The sequence below is a fragment of the Prionailurus bengalensis genome, chromosome A3 (assembly GCF_016509475.1).
Source record: "Prionailurus bengalensis isolate Pbe53 chromosome A3, Fcat_Pben_1.1_paternal_pri, whole genome shotgun sequence".
NCBI classification, from domain to species: Eukaryota; Metazoa; Chordata; class Mammalia; order Carnivora; family Felidae; genus Prionailurus; species Prionailurus bengalensis.
The window spans coordinates 58274198-58292331 of record NC_057354.1 but is presented as its reverse complement, the minus strand read 5'-3'; the positions used below and the strand labels follow the sequence as shown (position 1 = coordinate 58292331).

Here is an 18134-nt window from a genome sequence, read left to right as displayed (position 1 = left end):
GTATTTAGATGTGTGACCCGAAATTATGCTGACATCAGATAATAGGCAGTAATTTTTCTTTTCACAATTTAAACTTTAGTGAAACTAAATCCTAACACGGGACATTTTAGTAATACTTATGTTATTACTTTACAAATAGAGGCCTAACTTTTTATCTGTAGAATAATTTTTTTTCTTTTTTTTTTTCCTTTTTTTGGATACTTGTGAAATTTGCTTCTCCCTTTCAGTTAAATCAATGACAACTTCATAAAATTGATTTTTGAGCAGAGACGGGTAGAATTGCAGAGAACAAAGGGACAAAACAGCGTTATCTGCTGGTCCCCCTAAAAAAAGGGGTACACAAAGAATGTGTACATGTCATGCTACATAGTTGCTGCTGAATAAATATTTGTTGAATGAATGAAAAAAACTTCCAACAGCTAAAAATTAGTTTACAGTACAGAAATGTATGTCAGTCTTGAACACCATGTTTCCTCATGTTTCCCTCTGAGGAATTGAGACAGGGATGTATTGCCAGATCCTTTGTTTCAGGTTTTTTTCACAGTGGGAATAGATTGTCTTCTTGGCCCCCATTTCTTAGCTGCCTTGTAAGATTCTTACGAAGGTAAATAAACATACAAAAATGCACATTATCTCTTTTGATATATTAATATGTGCGTTTACACCTGCTATGCCTTTATGGGCAAGTGAAAGAAGTATAAACAGTAAATGCACAGAATCAAAAAATCCATTTTGTTCTCTCGTCTTTGCTCCTTAGTAACACTGGCTATAGCAAAAGAACAGTTAACATTTCTGGAGGGCTTCACTGGGCTTATTACTATGTCTAGGCACTCTGTGAATGCCTTTTCGAGCAGTATCTGATTTAATCCTCACAATGACCCTATGACAATAAAATTATTTTCGTTGAGATCTTATAGATGGTGTAGAAACTTAAGCTATTCACTCTTTTAAGACTTTGAATCCATATTTATCTTTGATTTATGAAAACTTTCCAATGTCAATTTGAATTGTGAAATTATGTTCTTCTTGTTGCTCTTGACCTCCTTATCTTTTGCTATGTTTATAAAGGGGGAAATTCAAGGTGTATCCTAGGGTTGATAGCTGGATGTCTAAACTGCTTGACATAAAGATTATCAGATGATGGGACAGCGCATTTGATATTTTGAGTGAGCCCTAGAAATTAAAAATGAGTAAAATAAGTGCCATACTGACACAACCGTCTCCTTTCCCCAGCTCTCTGTGACATGCATCCAATGAGAGCACTGTTTCTCATTCCCAGAAACCCTCCTCCCAGGCTGAAGTCAAAAAAATGGTAAGCTATGTATGCTTTTGTTGTTGTTGTTGTTCTTTCCTTTTTTAAAACAAATTGTTCCTTTTCAGTTTCACTCCAAGACAAAATTCTAGCCATTTTCATTCCCAAAGAACCTAAGAGCCAGCATCGTGAAACACCAGTTAAATTGGTTTTTTTCTTGATAAATTCTTTTCATTACAAAACATATGAAATACTGTAACATGGTTAAAGAAAAAAGGTTTCACTTTAATATTTAAGCCCATTTTAAGTATATTTCTAAGCATTTTCACATTAAAAAGCATAGCTGTACTGACTTTGTAGTTCCTCAGGTAAGATAGGATTTGAACATTAATGGAGGCATTTACTGTAATGATTGCAAAACATTGGAATTATTTGTATCTTTTTTCATTCCAGAAATGAGAGGAATGGTCCTCTCTTTGGGCTGCCACCTTTCTCTCTCCCTGCAGCTCACATACTTGCAAAGCTAAAGTTGCTTATGAGTGAAGGGAGGTGATGGTGACCTTCCTCATGAAAGCTTTAAGAATTGTAGCGGTGTGGAAAAGTGTTGATTTGGTTTAGTTTTAAAAGTCTTTACAGGAGAGGGTAGTCTTTGTTTCCACCTGAGAATGTTGCTCCCTTATTTATCCTTGAACTTTTTTTTTTTTGAGTCCTTTCCTCTCACTTTGTCTCCATTCAGGCTCCTCATGCACGTGGGTCCTCTCCCTTTCTTCCATTCCTGTTTTCCAGGGCACGTCTGTCTCACTGGTGCCCACCTCCTACTATGGTAGTTTTCTCCCCTTCTGAAACTATTCTCACTTATTTTCCGATGAGTGTTTTCTCCTCTCAGGTTCTTGACTCTAATTCTGAAGTATGTGAAACATCTCAGTTTCAAGCGTTCTTCTGTTCTGGATTTGGTCTTTTAGCCATTACTGTGCTCTTCTTCTTTGTTGCTCATCTTCTGATGTTCTGTGGTTTTCTTTGCCCACCTGTGGGCTTTACATGCACACACGTGTTTTCACTCTTGTTTCTTTCATACTTCTCCCTGTTCCTCACTGTCTTTACCTACCTTTTGTCTGCTGGCAGGAATTTTCTCATTCTACTTACACTGTCTTTAACCACCTTCAACTCCAGATAACTGAGCTTATCTAGTTCCACTTACCAGTTTTTAGAGAGTTCTCTAAAGCCGTACAGTTGTCAAGATTTTAGCCCCACTTGGTCTCTTGTACTGAAACATGATAGCTGTAGTCATCAATGGTGGGTGGCCAACTTTAGGGAAACCAAATGTGTATAGAGGACATCACCAAGGAGTAAGTTCTGGGGGTGGGTAACACTATCTAGCTAAACTAAATAATGCTATTTTTATTAAAGGGAGTTTATGCTCTGTCTTCAGGGTACCTCACAATTCACAAGTCTTGTCAGCTGGCCCCACTCTGATTATTCTGTCTGTTATTTGCAGTTTGGGATTAACCATTCTGTGTATAATACGGTGATCTAAAGAGACAGCTGTAGATGGCAACAAATCTTCCTGCTTTCTTACACCACATTTTCTCTAAAGTTGATAAGATGCATTTTCATCCATTTACATCATTGCTGTCATTTTATCCAGGTATTCTGAAAGAATGAGATGAGTGCAAACATAGTGTTCTTTTTCCTTTCTGATTGCTATCTTCCTATCCACCAGTGTAAATTTCTCCTGCTGGTTTTAGAGAAGTGATCAGTGAATTCTCTTCTAGCAGAACTTGACAATTGATTTTAAAGAATATATTGTAGATCATTGATTCCCAAATGTTAATTTGTAGACATGGAATGTGAGAATCCCTTTGGAATCTTCATTTAGGGTTCCAACCTCAAAGTGTTTCTTGTTTGTTAGGTCTGAGGAGTGACCCAGGTGTTTGTATTTTTAGTAAACTCTCAAAGTGGAGTTGATGGGCATTGGAGTTTAGGAATCTCTGTGTTAGAGCAGTTTCCACTACAACTGTGTAGACTCTACCATGTTCCTCACTAGCCACAGAATAAAGTCACAACCTTGCTGTGTGACTTTGAGGACCCTTCTCTGAGCTGATTCTGACCTATTTTTCTGTTCTTTTCCACTTTTTGTACTAGCATCAGAAAACGATTCATTACTCCCTAATACTTTTCTCCCTTTGTTCATGTTGTTCCTTTCACTCTGGAATGGTGGCTTCTCTCTCCCATTTCTAGAATATCAACTATCCTACTTTTTTATGCTGGCTAACCCCCTGTAGCAGTAGTTCTTTCTTCCTCTGTAAGGTTGAGTACATACCTGCTATTGTGCGTCCATAGATTTCCTCCACTTTATTTCCTATGTGTATTTCTTACAGAGCCTAGCATAAACAAATGTAAATTGAAATGTAAATATTTGTCGAATTGAAAAAAATGGGAAATTTGAATGGAAATACAAGACAATAGAAGTGATTCTTCAAAGTAGTGAAGTAATTAGAACTGAACTAAAGACTGAACAACTCATTCATTCAACAAAAATTTATTACATACCTCTTGTGGTCTGCCATGCTCAGTGCTGGGCATTGCCGACAAGTTGAAAAGTAGAAATCCGTTCCTGACCTGTACCCCAGCAGGGAAACAAACATAAACATGAAGTGTATAGTCTATTAAATGCAAACAACCTTAGAGGAAAGGCTTCTAATTTTGGGCATGTAGGGTGGAGTGTTTCCAAGGAAAGCCTTACCTAAAGAAACCATATCTTATCTTAGTCTCAAAAGATAGTATAGTTAAGTGTCTTGGCCAAGGCCATGGATGGGGGTCATCATGAGCCAGGCATGGAGGAAAGGGGAAAAGTAGAAGTAGCTAGTAGGGTAAATGTTTGTGACAGAGTCCTTGCCCTCCTCAGAGCTATTATGTATTTCTGTCTCTGTACATTAAGCATAGAGAACTGATCGAAATGTCGTATTAACAGGTTCAAGAGCCAAAGCATTTGGTCATTTACCAGCTCCTTATCTTTGTGTCCATCCTTGTCTTCCAGGTTCTGGACATCTACTATCCTGTCTGCCTTCATTTTCACAAAAACTCCTGTGATTAAATGACTAATAAGCAACATTACATTTAAACCTAGTTCATTTAAAGCTGACTGCTTTCAGAGCTCTCTGTGGTGTATTGGTGGTGGTGTGGTATAACTCTTAAACCGTGTTTAAGTGATGCTCCTTATCCACAATGGTCCCGGGTTCCTCGTACTTTCCCTGTGCATTTGCAGAATGTTCACAGTGAATTATGAAGCTCTTGTATGTTTTCAGACTAATAATTTACTGATATTTTGGAGCTTTGCTCTTTGCAGTAGAAATTCGATGATCTTTGTTACTTTCTCTTACAGGTCAAAGAAATTTTTTAGTTTTATAGAAGGGTGCCTGGTGAAGAATTACATGCAGCGGCCCTCCACTGAGCAGCTTTTGAAACATCCTTTTATAAGGGATCAGCCAAATGAAAGGCAAGTTAGAATCCAGCTTAAGGACCACATAGACCGGACCAGAAAGAAGAGAGGAGAGAAAGGTATTAATCTGTTTTTATTTTCATCTTAAAAAAAAAAAAAAATTTGAGGTTTTTGCCCACCAGAATAGGTTACTCCTTTTCCACCCAGGAGTTTGTGCTCCCTTGGCTGGTGCTGGCATAGTTTGTCTCTGCTCTGCGGGTCAGCCATGAGCCTCAGGGCCAGCCCAGCTCAGGTGGAGTAGACCGGAGCTGCATGCTATGTCAGCAAGCTGACACCAGATAAACCGCCACTGTGGCTGGTCAGCATGAAGGGATGTTTCTCTTGTTCCTCCTCAGGAACATGTCTTTGTTGCTGCTCTTTTTACTTCATTATGTGCATTTGCATTCTGAATAAGTCACTCAAGGTTTATTGAGCACCAGCTGTGAACATCACCATCCGTGTGTTCATTGCATGTCTCTCCTACTTGAGAACCCTCTGGGTTTCTTACTGCTTTACTCTGCGCAGGTGGTATGGCCAGGCCTGGGCCACATGTGTGCCTGACTACTTTTCTGTCACCATAGCACAACGTGAACATGTTAATTATTTAATGTTTCTTTCTGTTCCTGGTGTCTTGGTTTTATATCTCTGTGTGGTCTGTATCTACCTGTCCGGAGCACCGTCTGTCTCCTTGCTGTCCAGCAAGATGGAGCTCAGGCTTCTCCACCATCTTCCGCCTTCACCGAGGCCTCCAGCTCACATTGATCTTTCTGTCTTATGAATTCTTATCATAACTTTACAGAACAGCGTTTGATAACTGGCATCTTGATGGTGAATTTTTTTGACGTTCAAATTTCAAGGCCAAAAGAGAAACTAAGAAGAGCAAGTTCAAGGCAGTAAAAAGACTTGGTCACAGTCCTCTTTGGAGGTCTGTAGTGAGCTTTTTACATGTTCTTTTCAGTCTTCAGAGCTACATTATCAGCGATGCTCACAACTACTTTTGGTCCTCTGATATATTCAGTTATAAAAGTAATTAAGTTTGGTACGTTAAGCTATGCAGTTACAATAAGTGAACTGAAATTTGAAAACAAAGCTTTTTTGGGGGTGGGAGAGGGAGGTTATTTGTATATTGAATCATTTTCCCAGTATGTACTTTCTTAATAATAGCTCATCGTCATGGAGCATTTGCTCCGTGCCAGGTGTTTACAGAGTACTCCGCCTGGACTCTTGTGCACATTTGTGGATGGGAATTATGGAGCACTTTATCTTCATTTCTTTATTTTCAAGTTACATTCATTTACCTTTCAGATACCCTCAGCCTCTTGTCAATAATTAATAGTTCATAGTACCAAATCATAAACATAACAGAGTACTACTTAAAAGAATCTAAAGATTACTTAGGTTAGAATTTCCTTTGGAAGCTAACCTATTTTTATGTTCTTTAAAATTATACAGTTTTGATGGTCTTCTCAGTGAAAAGAACTAATGTTGTATATATAGACTGATGAATCTGTAGATACGTGTGTCTAGAATTATATGTAATGTAGACTGACCCCATTTTAAGTTCTCAGAACTGTTTTTCTTACCGAGATACTGATTTCCAACTTCTGTGTCTCTGAAAAAAGTTAGAAATGTGGTTTTTGTTTGCAAATAGACTTGTTTTACACATCTCTTCAACCTTTCTAGTTTTGATTGCTCTCTGGAGTGAAATTGTTCACTCAAAGTTTAGGTACTGACCTTAAGTACAAGGTCTGTTGCTTGGGGTGACGTAGTATAAAACCTGCTGATGTGAAAACAGGTTGCTCATGTTGACATTTTTGCTTAATGTGGTGAAAGAAGAGCACCTTCTCTCTCCTCCTCTTGCTGTATTGTTTTTGCACTGATTTTTCCCTGGCTTCACCTTTGTAATATGTGGGGACATTGGATTTTGTCTCTCAATGCCCCAAGTGCTTCCTGTACTTCACTCATCAGTCCTGCAGACCTTTCTCTCTGCTGCACTCTGAGTGGCTCCCTGAGTGCCAACAGGAACCAGATGACATCTCCTAGTTGCCTTAGTTTGGGCAGTTAATCTCTTTCTTTAGCCTTTTGGCATCAATGGGATTTTGCCAATTTGCTGATGCATTGGAGTCACTTTTCTTGAGTGTCAAGAGCTTGAGCACCCCTCTCACAGCCCTGTACCCCCTCACCAGTGTATCCCATAAGGGACTGTCTTGAATACAGTGAAATCTGCTCTTCCATGGGGAGTAAGGGTGGCCCAGGGAATTGGGTGTCACCCCCCTCCTTCCCCAGGTACTCCATATACATTGTCATTTTCATAAAGAACGTATCGTTTATTTTCTGCCATAGTGCTCTTAGAGATGTTTGCGTGTACATCCATGTGTCATGATTTGTGAACTGTTCCATTTATCTTGTCCTTTATAGATGAAACCGAATATGAGTACAGCGGGAGTGAGGAAGAAGAGGAAGAAGTGCCTGAGCAGGAAGGAGAGCCAAGGTAATAATGATGAAGCCACTGTTCAGCTTCCTGCTTTATGAAGAGGTTGTTTCATGCTAATGCCAGGATTTCAAAAGATGCCTGCGTAGTTCGAAGAAATCTTAAAGTACTTTGAAAGTACCTTAATCTCTTCATTCTTCTTCATTCTTCAAAAGATTCTTATGAACACTTTTCTCCCTCTGGATTCTCTTATTCAGTGGTGCTTTACCAAGATTGCACCGTTTCCCCTCCCCCAGTTATTTGGAAATGTAGAATGTTGTGTTTGGTTCTGAGGGAAGGGATCTTGCCGCTGGCACTTACTGCTCCAGAAGGTATGGATGGTAAATGCTGTGCTGCGTATTAAATAGTCCTACCCACAAAGAACTGTCCTGCTCATGGGCCAGTAGGGCCTCCATTGAAAAACACTGCAGTCTTTACTAAAATGTTTTCTGTTTTGTTTTGTTTTGCTCTTCCCACAAGTGTGGTTACCAGTATTGCATTTTTTCTACGAGTGTATATAATGTCCTGACCCATCTACTAGTCTATGTTTTGGTTATCTGTGGCTTCCCAAGGTACAGTGAAGCAGAAGGTTAAAAGGTTTGCTAGTATGAACCTTATAGTAACTATTCAAGGAATATGAGATTTTGAAATTTTAATAATGGTCTTGCCTGGCAGTCCTTTGTGCTTTAGCCACACAAAACTTACTGAACAAAAGGAGGCTGGAAGGGCGTGTTGAGAGACCTGTAGGGACCCACGTGTGGGCGGTGGGGGTTTGAAGAGAGCACATGAAGAGATGAGAAAATCTTTTGATAAAACTCCGTAATATCCTTTTCTTCATACATAGGAGAATGTTTTAATCCATCTGAGACTAAATATTTTCTAGTAATTTGAATCGATTTCATGAGAAATATAATTGTTTTGGATAGGAGTATGATAGAAGGAGAGAGTGGTTTCAGGAGATTGATTTGCCATGTTATTTCTGGGCATTGGAAGTAGAGTGGTGGCTCTCAGCAGGGAGACCAGCTAGGAATGATGTTGTTTATCTCCCAGTGGCTCATTCTTGGGACCCACTTGGGCTCAGCTGCTTACTCTGGAAATAGGCAGTGGGAGGGCATACGTGACAAGACTTAGTGGACCAGAAGAAGAAGGGAAGGGTAGTGCTGAAGATTACTCTGATCATTCTATTGTGGTAGACTCAGAACGTGATGTTGCTTTTATTGGTGGGAAATAAGGTGGTCAGAGAGGGACTAATGAAGTGGGAGAAGAGGATTTCAACTTTCCTTTTATAGGGTTTGAGTTGATTGGAGAATCCGAAGTTAGAGATGTCTTGTCATGCAGACATCCCGGACAGAAACAGATAAAGGATGTAATACTATTGAGTTGTAGATACAGTTATTCCCATGTTTAGTTGAGTCCCAGGGTGGAAGGAACTCATTAAGAGGATGAATGAGAAATGGAATATAGCATGCTGAGGCTGCTGTCTCATCCGGAGGGCAGAGTGATCTGTGAGTACTCCTGAAAGCTCTGCCTTTTCCTACAGCTCCATTGTCAACGTGCCTGGTGAGTCGACGCTTCGTCGGGATTTCTTGAGACTGCAACAGGAGAACAAGGAACGTTCCGAGGCTCTTCGGAGACAGCAGCTACTGCAGGAGCAACAGCTCCGGGAGCAAGAAGAATATAAAAGGCAGCTGCTGGCAGAGAGGCAGAAACGGATTGAGCAGCAGAAAGAACAGAGGCGGAGGCTGGAAGAGGTAGGAAGAGGGAAATGTCCAGTGGGTATTCTCTTTCGTTATTCACACTGGTAGCCAGACACTCAAAGGAATGTTTTCTGTAGCCTCCTGATGTGATACCTTTCCCCTGCAGGTAACTAGCTAGTTAGGTAACTTAGCTAGTCAGGTAACTTCAGAAGGAAGGCTTCTGTCTATGGTTTTGGACTGTCAGGTCTTCACATTCCTTGAGGTCTTTGAAATGTTTTCCTTGCTTGTAAAAACTGAAGGACCTGCCCCACCATTGTGCTAGATGCAGAGCAGCAGGGTCCCAGAGACCACATCATACCAGTTCTGGAAAGGCTGTTTCTGTTTGTGGTTTAAGTTGGCCAGCTCAAGCTTGACCTGACTTAGTTTCTTCTCTTGGCCTCTGGATCTAAGTTCATGTGTACATATTTTTCTGAAACTTCAGACTTTTTCACAGGAAAAACATTTTTTTTGGTACAGACACCTTAACTTCAGTTTTTTATAAATGCCTTAACTTTAGGCACACACTATAATAAGGGATGAAAAAAAGAATTACGTTGGGTATAATACAAATGCTGTTCTGTAATCTAATTGTTATCTAGTGAGATTAATTATATCCTGTGATAGGGAAATACATTTTGTACTACGTGCTGCTCATTTAATTCATTAATACTAAGCACCACTGGTGATGTGGTTACCCACAACTTGTTCGTTTGTGATTCATAGAAGTGTTATTTCTCTTTCACTTGGGGCTCAAAGAAAGTTTTGATTTTATTTTCCTAACTACCTTTCATAATATGTCTCACAGCTCCACGTTTCTCATTCATAATAGTACAACTTCCAGTTTCTCATTCATAGTAGTCTCCACTTAATTCATACACCTTATCGCTTCACATTTCTTATGGCAGAAAAAGAACCCAAAACAACAAAAAAGCCCTGTATTGATACTAAACAGTGGAATTTAATTTAGATAACAGCACATATTACACAAGTTAGTTAGGAGTGTATTTGGGTTGGGGGGAATCTTTGTTTTGTGTGTTTTATAGCCTGAATTCTGCAAAACTTATACTTTTACCTGAGTTAGAAAACCAGTGTCTGTCTAGCTAAGGAGAATGGAAATGTTTAGCCTGGGCTTGCAGAAAAAAACATAGGACATAACCTTCCTCTGTAGGAGGGACAATATTGCTGTTTGTGTAACTCTTTTTGTGGCTTCTTTGCAAACTCTTTTGTAGTATTTTTAAGACTTTGTCCATGTTCTTTGAACATAACAGAAACCCAGAGTAGTCCAGGGTTTTTCAAGGTTGCCTGTTGACCGTGGACTTCATATATGAGAATGCTTGAGTTTTGAGGCTCAATTTCCAATTGTGTCTTTATGCAACATTCTCCACTGTCCATTTAAATCCTGGGCTCTACTTTCCCTGAGGACACGATACAGGTTAGTTTGGTGGTTTGTAACTTTAGCTCCAGCCCGTTTGTAACACAGAATTTGCTACAGAAATTGCTTTCGGGCCAAGTGGTAGTGAGACAAGTGTTCATTATCCAGCCTCTGTGCCCAGTAGGGAGTGAGGATTACAAAGTGAAGACCAGCACTGGCTAGAGGAGAGACACTAAAGTTTTACAGCCATTTTGTTTTATTAGTTAAAATAAAGACTTGAGGATTAATGATGTCTGCTAAGTGAGAACTTTGCACTTTACTTGCTTTAATTAGCCCTTTAATTTCAACTTCTTAGTAAAAGTTCAAACTCATAGTCACCTCTTGGCACCTCTTAATCAGAAAAGATGGAGCTAGGTATGAAACAGGGCACATTTGCATGAATAGAATCCACTGATTTAGATTCTTGGTAATCTAGCTCCTTTTTTCTAGCCCAGGGTAATTAAGCATTGTCTATACTCTAGGTCCCAGAAGGTAATTTGGGAATATTTGAGCCCATAAATGATTTGTAACCCTTTATTGTCATTAAACCTTCAATCAGAACTGTGTGGGGAATAGGGATTCTTTTTGTTATTAGCAAAGTAGGTGAAGATGGTTAGCCTCAGTCATAAGATAAATGACAGTTAAAACTGAAAGGAGATGACAAATATCTGGCAATGACTGGCAAAAAGAAATGGCCCAAGAGTCAAGGTTGTAGGGAAACTGAGTATAGGTTTTCCTTTCTATGCAGCTGCCATAAGATCAGGCTTATTGGTGCTAAGGACTCCTGTCACCACCATTTCTATTTCTGAGCTCTCTTTGCAGGTTGGTGCTTTTGCCCTGCCTAAGTTCTTCATCTTTAAGAAATCTGTATGTGTATATACTCCACTCTTCCTTTGCTCCTTGAAATGTGCTGATAGGATCTCTCTCCTTTGTTTTCCTCTGCTTCCTCCTCCTTGGCTTCTGCATGAACTGGAGATCTTAGAAGCCCTTGCAGATATTTTTGAGTCTTGTCTCTCAGTTTTGCTGACAATGAGGTTTCTGTTTCTGTTTTCCATTTTCCTTGTTGCTTTTGGATGGTCCCAGGCTAAAAAGGGGAGAATGCTGAGCTCAGGCAGCCAAGTTTGTACTGGCAGCTTCGTCCACTCCTTTTCTGGACCTCACAGCTCCTCTAGTGTTTGACTTTGCTCCTCAGTCATTCTCATCAGGATCCACTCAGGGTTTTCTCCGCTTACTCTAAGTATTTCATCCATATTCAAGACCCCGTGTGGTAATGACCCAGCCTCAAAAATTTTAATATTACCATTTACTTTTCATATTTAGATGCATCATCACACCTCTGGCTCAAATAGGATTGTTGCCTCTAGCTCATTTTTTTCCCCATAAAAATTGTTCACAGGCCAGCTTTTTCTTCCATTCTTTCTTTTCTTTATTTTTTTCTTTGGGTACAAATGAATATTTGATTGTATTGTTGTCTTATCCTAATGGTTTGTGCTCTCTTTGCATTGAGTCTGGATTTGGTACCTATTAACTATGTCTTCCTACTCCCACCACATCCACATATTTGATTAGCATGTTTTCTCATTCTTCATCTAATTTTAATACAAATATGAAGAGAACATCTGATCAGCAGTCTAAGTTAAGATTGCCATGTTAGTTAGTTGTACTTCAGATGTTTTTTGAACTGTTACATATTTCACTAAGTTTCCGTTTGCTAGTAGATACTTCCTCATTTCGACCTCAAGAAAACTTACCTAATTATTGGTAAAAGCAAGATACATTTGTCTGTGTTTGGTGTGCTACTTTAGTAAACTTCAGAAAAAGGAAATTTCTTAGGGAAGATTTGTTTTTTAGCAGGACTTTGGTGCCATCAGCACATTCTCGTTTTGTTGTTTTTTTTTTAATATGCATAATTGATTATTTTAGTATGGAAGAGTCACAATCAAACTTCTCAGTTAAGGTTAGAATTTATCCTTTCCTTAGAAAAAAGAAAAAGACAACAAACCAATTTCCTGTCTGTCCAGTCTTCCCCTTTGGGAAGATGACCACAGTGCCTATGCTCTGTAGACTTTTTAGGCCCTGGAGGTGTAGCTGTCACTTGGTGATTTGGGCTGCCTCGAGTTGGGGGTAAATGTTAGTGTCAGCCCCAGCGGTTTCTTTGCTTTTTCTTCCACCAAGAGGACACATGGTTATATTCATTCCTGTCATTTCTACAAATTTCAAAGTGACTAAAATCTTAGAGGGGTGGGTGAAAGTGGAAAAAATTAAAGATAAAGGAAAGCAAGAGAAAAACAGTTTTTCTGTGTGAAGTGAATCAGTACTGAAGCTGAATTATAACACTAGAAAAATGTAAACGTTTCTAGGAAAAAAAGTTAATAAACTGCCCCATGTATTTGTTGGCTGCGAGATCTTGGAAGGAAGGCATGGTGCTTTACCCCAACCGGATCCTTTACCCCAACCGGATCTTCACATATCTTAAAGGAATAGGAACCATTTCCTCACCCCACTTTGCTTACATGAAGGCCTTTGTTTGGCAGATCATGATTGTCTCCCATCACAAGTACATATTAGCACAGTGCTACCTTTTTTTACATACATGCATCTGGGTGTGCAGGTGCCCCTGTAGCCCACGCCCTGCCTTCTCTGTCAGCAGCTCCATTTTTTTTTGCAGAGGGTAGTTGTCTTGTCTTTCAGCCTCCTTATAAGTTCTCACATGTTCTTTTGGCATCCTAGTCTAGCATCTGGTTATATTTACAGTTAAATTTTGTAAGAGTTAGCTTAATTCACCAAATGTTACTTGTTGCCTAAAGATGGGGAAGAGTTGTCTTTGGGGAGAAGCAAATAATTTTTCTACTAAGGCTTCATCAGAACTGGCAGGAAAAAAACCTCAAGGATTGGTGGTATGTTTGTGGAGTAACATGACCCCGGAAGTGCTTGGAAATGGCTGAATGTGAAAACCAGACTGGTTTATTAAAGTCCGTTAGTTTCTACAACAGTAAGTCCAGTGAAGTGTGTTTAAATGGACCTCACCATTATCAACGTGATCTATTTAGAAAAGTTTTTAGAATTGTGAGATGAAAGCATTACTTTTAAATACCAAACTAGAAAGGGAGCCTAATTAAAGCATATCTGGAAAAGTACATATTTACTTGGGCATGCTTGGGAAAATTTAAATAATAAGGAATTCTCTTTATAATTTGAGAGATGTAGAAATCACTTTATAGCATCATGCAGTTTTTTAGTTTCTTTGATTTTGTTTTCAAAGAGTGATTTAAGAAAATAATGATGACATCAGTTTGCAAATGCTTCAAAGGATTATGTCATGTTTTTCATTCTTAGTGGGGTAAGCCTGAAAAGGCATGTTCATTAGAGTTTCATAGGTTTTGTTATTTGAAATCACAGGCATAAGGTTAATCCAGTATGAATTGATGTTACTTAGTTGATGGTTGATGGCATATGTTTTATTTTGGGCTGTTTTCTTTTGAGGTTCTTTTGCAAGAGGCCAGTTTTTCACATTAATCATCTATTAAGGTATATTTACTAAGGGATTTCTTTTAGTTTTAATTGTCTCCCCTCCCTTAAATTAAGAGCCTCTTCTGAGTATAGTGGTTTTTATGGTTCATAGTTTAAATTCTTGCTCTTAGTCCAATTTACACTTTCAAATGTTAGAGCATAATGTGGAAGAAGAATCAGTAATTGCATTGTTTTTTGCCTTAGCCATCAGTCTTGTCAACCAGTTGGTTTTCATACCAGGACTTGCTTAGTGGGCCAGTCCTAGGAAATACAGCACTTTCCACATTGTCTTGTTGATTTTTAAAAAGCATGTGACTTATGTTACCTACAAGACTTGGAGGAGAGGGCTCTGTCTAGTTTATCTTTGTATACTCACCATAGTGCTTAATATTTCTCAAATGGATGAATCAATCATTTGTAGTCCTACATGCATCTCTGGAAAGAAGGGACTTGTTCTTGAAATTTATGCCTGCTCTTAAATGGACTTCTGGGTTTGAGATCTCTAATTTGAGTTCCAGAGAGACCTTAGAGAACTTTAAAGGATTTTGTAGAATATTCTGAGGCATAAAAGGTGTGTTGTGTAAAGTATGAGGCACTAACCAAATGTAACAATTCTTGTTTAAGCTTTTATGTACTTTCCAAGTGATCTTGAAAAGATGGCGTTATGATTTGATTGGATCTTGTTGGGACCTAGAGATATGAATGGATTCTTTAGTGCTTTATTATTCTAAACTCTAAATGTTGGAGATAAAATCACAGTAGTTTTTCTCTTGGATGCCGTGTGTTCGGTGTGAGGGTTGGATTCAACCCAAGAAAGTATTTATTGTGATATTTACTACAGAGCAGAAAAGATAAGTGAAACAGGATTCCTGCTCTCAAGGAGCTTATGGTCTTTTGTGTGTGTGTGTGTTGATTTAGCAACCAAGAGTTCCTTTCATAGGAAACAAGAAAAAGCTTTTCGGAGGCTTTCATTTGACAGTTGAGAACATCAGTTGTAGCCTATTCATGTTTGTAAGATATTTGCTTACTCTTATTTTATGATGTGCATTTTGAATACAACATAATTTTTTTAATTATGGCAAATAATTACATAATAACCGTTACATTGATTTAGGAAAACAGTTGAAAAAAAATAACATGATGCTTCTTACCTCACTTAAATTTTTTTTTTATATTTATTTTGAGAGAGGGGGAGTGCAAGCAGGGGAGTGGCATAAAGAGAGGGCGAGAGAGAGAATCCCAAGTAGGCTCTGCATTATCAGCACAGAGCCTGATGTGAAGCTCGAACTCACAAACCGTGAGAACATGACCTGAGCTGAAATCTAGAGACGGATGCTTAACCAGCTGAGCCACCCAGGCACCCCAATGCTTACCTCACTTTCGTTGAGAAATCCCAGTGAAGTGACTGAGAAACAAAAATGGTATAAACAAGGACAACGAGAACAAGAAAGGAAACCAAATTGTGGAAGTTAGATAGTACATGGGAGAGTAAAGACTGTAAGAAGGCTAGTACTGCAAATTCTGGAAGAGTCAAAAATGAGAGGCAACAGGTGGGGCTAACAGCATGTAGATATGGAGAGTTAGATTCTCCCACCCCAGGCAGCCAGGCTACTCTGTTCCTTCTCTCCTGTGGGAACAGATATAGACTTTTTAGAACAAGTGAACAACAGAGCCTCAGTATATGAAGAATTCAGGCACAACTGAGTATGTGGAGAGAGAAAGAGTGAAAACAAGGGCATTAATTGGAAGTCTAAGTATTCACCAGTATGACTGCATGCACACTCACCTCAGCTCCCAGTGTTGGCGGCCACACTTATTACAGATGCCATCTTCTTTTCCTACACCTTCTGCTCAACCCAGGCAGGAGATAGGGAGGATTCTGAGAATACTGCAGAGATTCCTCTCTGGAGATACTGACTAGCCCAAGGGACAAAAAGCCCCAGTGAAATGCCCATGCTGCTTCCCATCATCTTACTGTGAAGCTTAATAGTTACCAACCACTCTCCATAGCCCTTATAATTTCCTTTTTATTGTCTTAAATGTGAATGGACAGCCAAGATTGTGGGCACTGAGAAAAACCTTTAACATGAAAGACAAATAGAAAAAGGATCTTGAAGGAAATAGTGTAGGGAACAGAAACTATTGCACACACAGACACATGCACATGTGTAGGATCTTAATATCCCTCGAATGAGAAGAACAAATAATATTCATGAAACGATGTTCAGAAACTAAGAATTTTTGAAGTTTTTACATTTTTTAAAAACTTTTAATTATTTAATTTTGAGAGAGATGGGGAGGGAGGCAGAAAATCCCAAGCAGGCTCTGCACTGTCAATGCAGACCCCAGTGAGGGGCTCAAACTCAAAAACTGTGAGATTGTGACCTGAGCCAAAATCAAGAGTCAGACCCTTAACTGACTGAACCACCCAGGCGCCTCTGAAAAGTTTTTATAAATTAAAACTCCCAGAACGTTGTGGGGGGCGGGGGGGTTAAGCTTATGATGAACAGAAGAAAAACCAAATCAATTCAGGGGGTTTAACAACCATTTAATTAGATGGTGTAGGAAATAATTACTGTAGGGAGAACTACAGAACTAATTCAAGGAAAGTTTCCAGAGCTAAGAAATACAAATTTCTGTACTGACTGAAAGATGTACTGAGTCTCCTGCACAATGAATGAAAAAAGACCCATACAAAGGTACATATGTCGTCTTGACAGCTCACAATGTCTGGGATGAAAAGAACATCCTAAAAGCCATGGTGGGTGGAGCAGGTAGAGGGTTGGGGTGTGCATGGGTCTTGTACTAAGTATCAGGAATCTGAATGGTCTGAGATTTTCCAGGAGCACCATCAGAAACTAGAAAATGACATAGCTGTGCTTGCAGAAATCTGAGGGAAAATTACTAGCCTGAGTCAAAATTATATGTACCTTGTGAGAATAAAGGTTCTGTGGCCTGCGAAGTCCCTCAAGCCTTTTGCCTTGTTTTCACTTCTCAGGAAGCTACTGGAGAACGTGTTCCAGCAAATGAGGACGAAAGTGGCAAGGGCTACAGGAAACAGGATCCTGTACAGGAGAGAGTTCAAAAGAATTCCTAGGAAGTTGGTGGCCAAGCATAGGCTGCCTGGAGAGCAAGCAGTCTTGGTTGGTGTAGGGGAAGAAAGGGGTGTGAGAGGTTAAATCTCTAGGAAGAAAGAATGCCTGATTGACTTGACCATATTGGAAGGAGGACTGTGGTGGTGCAAGAGACTTTACAGATGATTTTGTGATAGACCCATAGAAAACCAGTGAAAGAGACCACAACAACAAAAATAAGGCAGTTAATAGCTCCTCCAAACACTAAATTTTGCCTTGAATGTGGTTTTCATTTAATCAGAAATTGTCACATGACTAGACTGGGAACATGGAATGGTGCTGTGGATGGATATTCTTTGGGGGAGAAATCAATAGATGGTGTCTAAAGTGGAAATTTTTTTAAAAATAGCTCTTATGAAAGTGTTATTTAAAAATCAGGAGGCAAATACTGTGAGAAAAACAAAAGGCATTGGAAGTGATTCTACCTTGGGAATCACGAATTGGGGGTGAGGAGAAATGGGGCACCTTATTTTTGACATACACCTTATAATTCATTTTGAATTTTTAAAGTACTTAGTACTTTAATTTAAACTTTTTAAATGTACATATGGGAAGTGGGGGGAAAGAAAAGAAGGGAAACAAACCACAAGAGACTCTTTAATGACGGAGAACAAATGGAGGGAGATGGGTATCAAGGAGGGCACTTGTGATGAGCACTGAGTGTTATATGTAAGTGATGAATCACTGACTTCTACTTCTGAAACCAGTGTTGCACCTAATGTTAAAATTTAAATTAAAAAAATAAAAATGTTTTTAAATGTAAATGATGTGGAAAAAGCTCCTTGTAAAATCACTTAAAAGTTGCCTCTTAGTAGTAGCATTTAGTTACATGAAAGTAGTCAAGATTTTCTAATGGGCTAGGAACCCTGCCCTCAGTGTAGTTGGGAACAACCAAGAAAATGGATTGTACATGTCTTACCACTTGGAGGCTTACTCCCTTGAAGGAGAATGAGTGCTTCCACTTTAGAGCCCATGTGACCAGAGGACGTGCACCGAGGTCCTGCCATTTCCTGAAGTCAAGGTGACAACAGCTCAGGAGAGGGGAGATGAGAAGTGGGTCTGGGGAGTGGGTGGCCTGAGATCACACCTGCACTTGGTGCACTGGGGCAGGCAGCAGCTCCAGGTGAGAGGCCTAGCATGTGG

At 39.4% G+C, this 18134-nt stretch overlaps 1 protein-coding gene across 50 annotated transcripts in view; it reads left to right on the top strand.

The window, feature by feature from the left end:
• Positions 1-18134, top strand: part of MAP4K4 (mitogen-activated protein kinase kinase kinase kinase 4) — a 194552-nt gene that overhangs the window by 127535 nt on the left and 48883 nt on the right. For all 50 annotated transcript variants that reach the window (XM_043603119.1, XM_043603103.1, XM_043603125.1 and 47 more), the window contains exons 9-12: positions 1234-1312; positions 4635-4810; positions 7149-7221; positions 8741-8951. In XM_043603119.1, the coding sequence (XP_043459054.1) occupies positions 1234-1312; positions 4635-4810; positions 7149-7221; positions 8741-8951 (539 nt within the window). The remainder of the gene's footprint in view (positions 1-1233; positions 1313-4634; positions 4811-7148; positions 7222-8740; positions 8952-18134) is intronic.